General features: G+C 35.0%; 1 protein-coding gene across 1 annotated transcript in view; it reads left to right on the forward strand.

Annotated features, from left to right (window-relative positions):
- LOC137408313 (acetyl-CoA acetyltransferase, cytosolic-like) overlaps positions 1–9,434 on the forward strand; it is a 28,860-nt gene extending 19,426 nt beyond the window's left edge. The window contains exons 8-9 of the mRNA XM_068094797.1: positions 4,146–4,269; positions 9,004–9,434. Coding sequence (XP_067950898.1) covers positions 4,146–4,269; positions 9,004–9,161 — 282 coding nt within the window. The 3' untranslated portion in view covers positions 9,162–9,434. The remainder of the gene's footprint in view (positions 1–4,145; positions 4,270–9,003) is intronic.
- Positions 9,435–11,371: the final 1,937 nt, after the last annotated feature.

The raw sequence follows: 11,371 nt of genomic DNA on the forward strand, positions 1-11,371 counted from the left end.
ATCATTACTAAAACAATACAATGCTCCCTCAAGATTTGATTGCCCTGAAATACAACTTTTTCGCCTTTCGAAGTGGAGCATGATGATTTTTTCCACCTCGCCATGCGAATCTTATTTCACCATACGAATTCAACAAAATTTTTGCCCAGTTCAAATTTGGCAGTCGGTGTGCTTATAATGCATGTCAAAATAACAAAAACATTCTCACATCGCCTAAAAGAAGCATGATGACCGCATTATCTCAATTCGCAATTATCGTGAGAAAAACTATAATAATATTTATTTTCCCTCAAACCAGTAGCGAAGTTGGAGTTGCAATCCCTTCATACAGAAGGTCTAGTGGTCAGACAACTTCCACTAACCTGCTAACAAAAATGCATTTCATTACGAAAACAGCATCGTTTCGGTTTTTGTAGCCTGTTATTTTATTTTTTTCTCCATAAATTTTTGCGCTAAATGCGTTATGATTACCAGTGGAGCGACCGACATGACATCGCAGCCAAGCCGTATAGACAGAAGAGAACAACTCCCTTTCAGTGCAGCTGATGCATCAGGTGCAGTGCGTATCATAACAAGCTGTCGTTTTGCTCGCCCTGCTCGCCGGGGGACAACTCCGCAAAAACAACAGTTTGTCAAGACAGGCTAGTTTTCTTGCTGAATTAGCTTGAAAAATGTTTTTAACAGGTCCACTAAAAGTTATAGCGAAGGTGAAGACAGAAACTGATAAGTGGTGAGATTTTAGGGATAAAAAGTGGAAATTCTGTAAACTGGTTACAAATAAATACTAAAACTTAGCTTTAAAGGTTCAAGGTTGACTTGCAACAAAATTCACTTTACAGCTATTTGCTATCAAAAGATTCACCATGTCTTACTCTGCTGTGTTGTAGGGGCAAAATATGTGGAAATGTGATTACAAGCTGTTAAAAGCTCAAAAATGACCAATTAATTGCCGCCATCATGAGACTGCCGTAGATTAGAGTCTCTTTCCAAAACGGCCCAAATGGACGTTGTTGTACAAGATAGCTTCTGTTTACACTTTCACGCAGCCTCATTCGTTAAAATATTTTCACAAATAAACTTCATACATTCAATAACACCATGTCTATTGTTTTTACACGTCTATTTCATCATCATTGTAATGCTGTTACTTTGAGCACTGACATCTCAAAACCTACTGTAAAAATTTGTTTAATTTTTTAACCTTAGCTCGAAGGAGTACATATCATCCTCTGATAAACATGACGAGTCTCTTGGTTACCTGTGATAGTCGAAAAATGCTGCAGAAATTATTCGCGCTGTTTGGCAGTAAGTATGGGTCACACAATCAGATTACGACTAGACGATTAGACCAAGCCGAAACAAAACTGTAAACTAGCGAACGTTTATATTTGGTAAAAGCTCTTTGGTAAAACCCAAGTGTTTGTCATAAACTAGTGCTACGAGAAGTTTTATATTGAGCCTTTTATTGGCCTTTCAATTCACGTGAGAACATCACATCATAAAACAATAACCAAATGTAATGACTACGTCAGAGAAGTAAACTGATTTCAATCAACGGCGGTTTCGTGATGGCGGCGATTAACTGTTCGTTTTTTAGCTTTTAAGAGCTTGTAATCACATTTCCACATATTTGGCACCTACAACACAACAGAGTAAGACATGGTGAATTTTTTGATACCAAATAACTGTAATGTGAATTTTGTGCAAGTCAACCTTTAAGTATGTGTGTTTAGTAAGCTACACTCACACTCATTTGAGGTAAATTCAAAGTTTTTGTTATATGTACGTCCATCTTGAAAGCAGGAAATTTCTATGGTACGTAGTGCTGCTCATTGCACATTGTTCCGTTACATTTTAGTGCATATTATAACTAATAAATTCGCTAAATATAATTAAGCTGCTGTAGGCAGGCCTAACTCTAGTTAGTAATAGTAATTAGTAACTATAGTTATTAATTACTATAGTACTAATTAGCACAAGAATGAACAGCACTTATATAAAATTTTGAAGGTTTTACCAGGGGATGTTTGCATTATATGTTTGGTATGGCTTCTATACCCCTACATACGATTTTTTCACCATAAGATGCCAACCCTGGAGCAGATCAAAATCGTATCCTGAGGGTGCACTGTACATGGAAATTGCCTAATACATTCTAAGACTTTCCCAAACTCAACTCTATGAAAAAGAAAAAACTAGATATGACTAGATGTAATGACTGTACATGAACTGTGGTATTATTGGCTAGTATCAACAGCTTTTTCCTTTTTTTAGCACTTTCACCCGGTTTACGACCATAATTACGGTAATTTCATGTTAAGAGAAGCGCATGCCTTCTATGTCAATTTAAATCGATCTTTTCACTTTACTTTGCACAGCAAGATCTGTCATGCAAAAAATTACATCTAAAATAAAGTAAAACAAAATATATCTTTACTATAATAATAGCGGTGTCTGTCTGTCAGCTCATTTTCCAAAGGTTAAAGGGTTAGGATAAAACATCACTTTCAATGAGAATAACTCGTGACGTTCAGTTTGGTAGACCAACACTCTCACGCCCGCACCATCGAATTCATCTATGTATTGTGCAACTACTTATTCTCTGTGTTTTAACAGAACACCTGCCGATCACTCACAGTACACTAGACTACCAGGGTGCTAGTATAGCTGAGAGAGAAAACGATATGTTAAACACTAATTGTGTGATTCTTATTATTCAAAGCTAATTTGAGAACTTGCACCGACATGACACTGTTTTAATGAATTTCTTATGCGTGATAGAGCTTACATGAATTCTTTACTTTAACTGCAATTAATGTAAAAGGAGGTTCATGCTATAAGAGTGTGAACTGTATTCTCATGTGAACCAGTCGTGATTATTGTTTGTAGTTTAATATTACATGTATAATAGTCTTCAAGTGTACTATAGTACATCATGGCCGACTAATATGCACAATGTACTACCCTAGGACACTTATATTCCGCTAGTATTTAGTTTTGTGAGTAGCATACAAAGTAAAATTTTGCTGCAATTTAATTTCGCAGCTCTGATGAGTGCGAAAATATAGAGATGTGAAAATAAATGCAGTGGAGCAAACATAATTAGATTCCTCAGGTCCAGTTCACTGGTAAGAAAATTTTTTTCAATTTATGACTAGTTTGTATTTGTGAACCGCAGATAGAAATGTGTAGGCGAGATCGATAGTGCAATTTGATCGCTTGCTGTCATTTGTTTCTTGGACTATCAATGAACAAAGCTATTTAATTTCGCATTTTCGCTCATTCGTTATGATAGTTTAGTTTCGCTCATGAAATTTTCGCGAGAGGATAACTCCGCGGAAACGCGAAAGTTAGATGACCCGAATACATAAGTGTCCTAGGATACTTAAAACAGTCATATTTTGTTAAGCGTAAGTTAACGCTGATGTTAACCCTGATAGTTTAACCCTTTTGTTAAGCCTAATGATAATAGGTCAATAAATAAGCATAATAATCATAAAATAGAACTGGCTACGTTATCTTCATAAAATACCTCTTAGCTGTATAAAGTACGTGTTAGCTGTATAAAGTACGTGTTAGCTGTATAAAGTACCTGTTAGCTGTATAAAGTACCTGTTAGCTGTATAAAGTACCTGTTAGCTGTATAAAGTACCTAGTAGCTGCATAAAGTACCGGTTAGCTGCATAAAGTACTTGTTAGCTGTATAAAGTACCTGTTAGCTGTATAAAGTACCTGTTAGCTGTATAAAGTACCTAGTAGCTATATGAAGTATTTTTTAGTTGTATAAAGTATCTTTATGTACCTGGTAGGTGTATAAAGTATCTTTATGTACCTGGTAGGTATATAAAGTATCTCTTAGCTGTATAAAGCACCTGTTAGCTGTATAACGCTAAATTGGAAGTAATCTTGTATTTTGAGTTGAACCTTCGCTGCAGTGTGCTCTACTCTTCCATAATAAATACGATGCAAAGCGATCGCGAACTATCTCAAGGTTTATATTTTAGAAATGCCATTCCATTGTATGAGCCATACAACAAAGAACGACAAGTTTGTGACTTGCTGCTGTACTGTCTCACTAAGAATTGTTCAATGGATAGATTTCAACTTATTGGGAGATTGAGTTAATCTTGACTTCTTGTTTGCAGCTGAAAAAGGCAGACTGGACTATAGATCAAGTAGATCTTTTTGAGCTGAATGAGGCGTTCGCTGCTCAGTCACTCGCAGTGGTCAAACAGCTGGGATGTGAGGCTGTCAAGGTTAACGTTAACGGTATGTAAAAAACTAGTTGCCATGGATACATGTACATGTATGTCGAAGCAGCTTGTGTGCAACCTGCTAGCACCTGCTGCCCATCAGACAGATGTTGATAGTCTTAAGGCGTGGTCACACGAGCACCGAACCGACGTAGGTTCGGTTCGGAGGCTGGTTCGGTTCGTGGCACATGTCACACGGCCACCGAAGTAACTTCGATTCCTAGATACCATACGTATAGAGACAGGACACGGTTTCATTAGTAGTTGTTATGTATTTGAGTTAAATATTTCTATTGTAAACAAAAAAACTTTGAGGAACAATTATAAATTATAATTACACAGCAGATTTATCAGAAGATCGTTCGGCTGCTCAAAATAAATCACTCGATACAAATATTTTGCTAACCCTTCCCATCAACATAATTATATTTTTTTTATTAACATATGAATGTTTTTCTATGCTGAGTACATAACAAACAAAAACAGTCTTTATCATAGTACTGTGGTTTTACAAAAATAAATCAGTCAACGATAGTTCATCAGGATGAATATGACACATTACTTATATTCTACACGAAAGAAAATCACAACCATTCCCCTACATTTATGCAAAACCTAAGTGCAACATCTTACATTTATGCAACCCAATCACAAGTCCGGGTGAACCTTGTCGTAAATTGCTTCATGTTGTTTATTTAACGAAATAAAAGTATCGTCCCATTTCTTTTTTAACTTTACTCACACGCACGTAAGAAAAAATGTGACGCGTGCTCGCTAGAATTCTAGAATTTTAACCAGCCAATAAGAGCAAGGGTTCGGCACGAAATTTCGAGCAGTACCGAAATAGTTCGCTTCGGCCAGAAATGTCCTCAGCCGAACTTTTTAGAGCTGAAAACGACGTCGTTTTGCGTCATTTAGTTCGGTTCGGTGCCCGTGTGACCACGGCTTTATGCTATCTACATGAATATGGATTGTTAGGAAACTTAGTAATAGTTTTGTAAACGTAAGGAACATTGTGGAGGATCGTTTTAGCTTCGTAGCGATCGTAGCTTCACATAGCTTTATCATCGCACAAAATATAGATACATTGAATTGTTTGTATAGCCCTATTTGTTAATATGTTAGCAAAATAAAATATATAACAAAAGTGTTCTAGATAGTTTGAAGTTGAAAAAAATATTGTCATCGTCATGAACACTTTGAAGCGTAATCTTGTATACACAAGCAGGTTCTTTGATCCTAGACCATATTAACAACTTTTCATGGATTTGAAAGCGTTTAAAATAGCGCAATTCCTTTCGAACTTAATCTCTTTCACTTCCATAGACGTATTTATGCGTTTTCTATGGCCGACTGCCGTAGACGCATTTTTGCGACTTTTCTAGCAATTGCATAGTAAGTTCATTTTATTATTCGTTGATAACATAACCCCCGGTCTTTAGGACTTTTATGATATTGACAGTGCTGTCTGAAGATTTCTCTATAAAATTAGCCTAAAATAATGAAGCAATTTAGAATTTTTGTTTTGAGATTTTTCAACCTAAAAATGAACATTTTTTGTGTAAGTTTTGTTAAGGACCACGCGAGTCAGAAAACAGATAATTACTTATGTTGATGACATTATAGCCAATTGAAATTCAGATTTTCGTGATTGCACAGATATTTAAAGTAGCAGCACTGACTCTGATGGTGGTGGTAGTAATAGTTTAGTAAAAGTAAGGAACATTGTGGAGGATCGTTTTAGCTTCGTAGCGATCGTAGCTTCACATAGCTTTATCATCACACAAAATATAGATACATTGAATTGTTTGTATAGCCCTATTTGTTAATATGTTAGCAAAATAAAATATATAACAAAAGTGTTCTAGATAGTTTGAAGTTGAAAAAAATATTGTATACATACCATGAAGCAATATCGGCAATTTTCGGTAAAATGGCTGGCAGTTAGCCAATGGCTAAATTTTTACAGGGATGGCAGTGAAAGGGTTAATATCTTTTGAAAGCTCAAAGCCTGCAAAACTCGATGAAAAAAAACAGGAATCAAATAAAGTAAACAGCTTTTTCACCCTTTCAAAGAAGTGATTTCTTTAGACATGACTGAAGAAACATAGTGGTTGCAGTATACCGAGTCGGATAAAATGTGTTATTGTTATAAATAAAATGAAAATAATTTCAGTGTAAAGCTCTTGTTTTGGAGGAGAAGAGGTTTTTTAGCTTTGTCTATTGTGATCCTTCATTACCGAGAATTTTAATCAGTCTGTCATTAGAAACTAGTGTCCTGACAGCAGCCATTTTTCGTTTGCTGGTTGGTTTGAAGCGCCCTCAGAATTTTGGCGATATCTCAAAAACTGGTAAGCAAATCACCTTGAAACTTGGAATTAGCCTTGATACGTATGATGCAAAAAGCGACCAATATTTTCGCAATTCCACCTAAACCGGAAGTGCGGAAAAAAAACGTGAAATTTTGAAGCTGAGTCTACTGGGGCGTAAGTTCAGTTGAAAGAGCAGTTCCCCAAAGCATCTCAGCCCGACACTTGAAAGCGATAAGTAGAATATGTATTTGAGAAACGTCGGATGGTACACCTAACGATCTTGTGGGAGACTCTGAGAAAGAACAAACTGAAAGAAGGCCTTGGCATGTTTAGTTTTCACTTGCTTACTAGGATCCCATAAGAAAAAATCAAGGGACTGAAGATGTCCATAGATCTTCTTTTTATCCTATCAAAATATTAGCGTAGTAGTTAGTTGTTTACTGCATAACTCCCATTGCTAATCAACTTGAAGCTGAATACTATTTCAATGTGTTCAGCTTTTTAAGATATTCGTTGCCACAGACTTTGAATTATTTGTGATTGATGGAATTTAGTGTAATGTCCCATATCCTTAAAATTTTGATCACATATCTCCTGTTTATGAATATTTTACTACCAGTTCTACATCCTCTCAAGTTCAGATCAACCAGCTGAATTACGTAATATTTTGACAGATTGCAGTTAGCTTGTCCACAGGTTAGACAGTTATTTGTCAATCATCGAGTGGCACATTATTGTGGTCAAAGATGGAAAAACACTCCCTTCTTTCTCTCGCCGTACAAACACGTATGGGAATTAGCATCTTCGAAAGAGAGGAGCTTGATTATGCTTTTTATAATTAAGTTTTCAAATTTTGCTAATAATATTCGGCTATTATTTTTGACTGTCAATTTTCCATTTACATATTTACGGGTCACTGCCTCCGACTCTATCATTGCTTTCTAACTTCAAACTTGAGGCGGTGTAATATAGAACTGAGACAGTATAATATAGAACTGAGACAGTATAATATAGAACTGAGACAGCATAATATAGAACTGAGACAGTATAATATAGAACTGAGACAGCATAATATAGAACTGAGACAGTATAATATAGAACTGAGGCACCATAATATAGAACTGAGACAGTATAATATAGAACTGAGACAGCATAATATAGAACTGAGACAGTATAATATAGAACTGAGACAGTATAATATAGAACTGAGACAGTATAATATAGAACTGAGACAGTATAATATAGAACTGAGACAGCATAATATAGAACTGAGACAGTATAATATAGAACTGAGACAGTATAATATAGAACTTAGGCAGTATAATATAGAACTGAGGCACCATAATATAGAACTTAGGCAGTATAATATAGAACTGAGGCAGTATAATATAGGACTGAGACAGTATAATATAGAACTGAGACAGTATAATATAGATCTGGGACAGTATAATATAGATCTGACACAGTATAATCTAGAACTGAGACAGCATAATATAGAACTGAGGCAGTATAATATAGAACTGAGACAGTATAATATAGAACTTAGGCAGTATAATATAGAACTGAGACAGTATAATATAGAACTGAGACAGTATAATATAGAACTGAGACAGTATAATATAGAACTGAGACAGTATAATATAGAACTGAGACAGTATAATATAGATCTGAGACAGTATAATCTAGAACTGAGACAGCATAATATAGAACTGAGGCAGTATAATATAGAACTGAGACAGTATAATATAGAACTTAGGCAGTATAATATAGAACTGAGACAGTATAATATAGAACTGAGACAGTATAATATAGAACTGAGACAGTATAATATAGAACTGAGACAGTATAATATAGAACTGAGACAGTATAATATAGATCTGAGACAGTATAATCTAGAACTGAGACAGCATAATATAGAACTGAGGCAGTATAATATAGAACTGAGACAGTATAATATAGAACTTAGGCAGTATAATATAGAACTGAGACAGTATAATATAGAACTGAGACAGTATAATATAGAACTGAGGCAGTATAATATACAACTGAGACAGTATAATCTAGAACTGAGGCACTATAATATAGAACTGAGGCAGTATAATCTAGAACTGAGGGAGTATATTCTAGAACTGAAACAGTATAATATAGAACTGAGGCAGTATAATCTAGAACTGAGACAGTATAATATAGAACTGAGGCAGTATAATCTAGAGCTGAGGCAGTGTATGACAGTGAATATTTCTCTTATATTGCAATTGGGATCCAAACACCTCACTTGTATCACGTAGGAAATCCAAATGCTACCTTAGTCTAGGCTGAGCCAGAGGTCAAGGTCAAATTCACATTGCATCTATGACAATGGACTAACAGCCATGACCATAACAATACAGCCGCATTTTAGAGTTGTTTGTCCTCAATTTTTTGTCATCTTTTCTAAGGTGGTTCTATTGCGATCGGTCACCCAATCGGTGCCTCTGGGGCAAGGATTCTGGTTACTCTGCTGTATGCCATGAAGAAGCGTGGCGCTAAAAAAGGGGTGGCTGCCTTGTGTGTCGGAGGAGGTATGGGTATAGCTATCTGCGTCGCCAGAGATTAGCGCCAAAGAGTTGGTTTTGTGGTCTGGATGCACTTTCTGACTACTCTCCTTATTTACGTCTTCTGTCTCTCTGATTCACTATTTTCGAGATATTTTATGGATTGGTGTGGGGATGGAATCAGTTTTATAAGCCTTTCTATGTAGACATTTCCTTATGGTTACGGACTTGTCCTACACTGGTGTAGGGTCTAAATAGAAATTTGTCTATTTTTATGCTTTTAACGATATACTAGCTTGGGATGGATATTCTTGAAATATATTTCTTAACTAGTATTCGACTGTTTTTTATTCACCCTCTGATGGACGCATGTGTTCTATGCCACTGTCTTTCATTTTTTCCAACTTATCTATGTAATAACAACAGCTCCTAACATTGATAAAACTGCTCTTTTTTATTTTCATTTCATTGATGAGCTTTTATCGTCACTTTTTGAATCTCGAAGTATGTAGTTAAGGATAGACCCGTAAATTAAATCACAAAGTAACAAACCAAAACTAGGTAGAACCCAAAAATTAATAAATTTGTCAGTATTTCTGGAAAACTACTGACATAATATGCCATGTTTTTTTATGCAGCCTGGAGTTGTGCTCACTCTGCAAAGTCCTTTGTCCGATGTTTATGTTATGCTGGATTTACTATACCTCGTATGCTATGCCCTACATGCATATCACATAATTTTTTTAATTTAATTAAGCAAAATCTCTCCTCAAGAGTATAAAATGCTAATTAACAATTAATAGAGAACGCGTAAAGTTATTACGGTGCAAATGTTTGTCATTTACGATTACGTGCAGACATAATTAACAACACTTTCTTGGCCAATTGACTCACTATGTCAATCCCTTTTAAGCTGTCCATTCACATTGTCTTTTGTTTGTGTTTTAAGAGTTGTTTTCCCATCATCATTTTCAAAGTTACTTTTGGCTACAGTTGCTGTTTATACATTCGCTAATCAGCGTCCTGCGCTTCTTGTTTTTTGGTTGATTTCATTCTTACATTTTTATTTTTCATAATCTATCTATAAATAAAAAAGTTAAATACCTCTTTCATGTCAAAACGGTTTTTTCATAAATAGAATGCTTGTTATCTGTCATTTGCTTCATAGTATACGTTTAACACGGTTTTTTTAGATTAGCCTTAGAGCCGCTTTTCTATCTTTACAGGTTACTACCTGGATTAAAAAGTTCACAGGTAAATTACAAGGTGGTTTTTTGTCTCACTATAGCTATATGTGCTATTTATATATTTAAATATATATTTATGTTTTTTAAACGGAAATGCTTTTCAAAGTGTGCCACACAACAATCATAAAACAAAAAAGAGCAACAGTTAGCCAATAAAATAAATAGTCTGACAAACAGTGTTTACAATACCTTTCTCTGCTAAGAGAACGGATATTAGGTGGAAGATTGTTAAAACAGCTTGCAATGATATTTAAAAAAATAATTGGTAGTAGCTGTATGCAATTTGTTCACATCACGTAAGTTGAAATGAGTTGAGAACCTGTCTGTAACTGTATTGGAAGTAATTAATGGGTACAGTTTGAGTTGGCCAAACATAAGAAAACATAGTTAGTATACACGTAGGTAGCGTAGTGTGTATCATATATGTGTCATCGCTACTAATGCATTTTTTGTGTGACCACAAACAGCCAGTTTTTATTATGCCAAGTGGTTGTTTGTTTCTTCCTCAGTTTTTCAGCTGTAACTGAACCAATAAGTCAGCCATTTTTCTAATACCTATCTTAACTTGGATTGCAAAGAATCATAGACAATTATGTAGCATCAAAAGCTGTAAGTACTGAAATAATGTCAAATTCTATCAGTAATTTGTCTTTTTCTTGATAAATGCTTTAGTATACTGTGTAATTGCTCTTTGTATACAATTCTGATAAGATTGCTGTGAAATGTTAGCTCAACTTTCATTACTTTTAATACTTTTATTTTAGAACCTCTTTATTCCAACTGTGTCAGTGGGCACTTGTTTTGTGTAAACACTCCAAAAGACCAGTAATTTTTTGTAAGTAAGATTAATGTTTTAATTTGTGAACTTTTAACTTGAGTCATAAAGTAAAACCATAATTCATTTATTTGCTGCAATCCATAATGTAAAAAGTTTGTTTCCGTTTGTATAACAATTCAATACTGCTTTCTTACAGCACGGTTCTCTTAATAATAAAAGAGGTAGCACACTTTATGAGAGGACCAGT

Source organism: Watersipora subatra, chromosome 11 (assembly GCF_963576615.1).
Source record: "Watersipora subatra chromosome 11, tzWatSuba1.1, whole genome shotgun sequence".
Lineage (NCBI taxonomy): Eukaryota > Metazoa > Bryozoa > Gymnolaemata > Cheilostomatida > Watersiporidae > Watersipora > Watersipora subatra.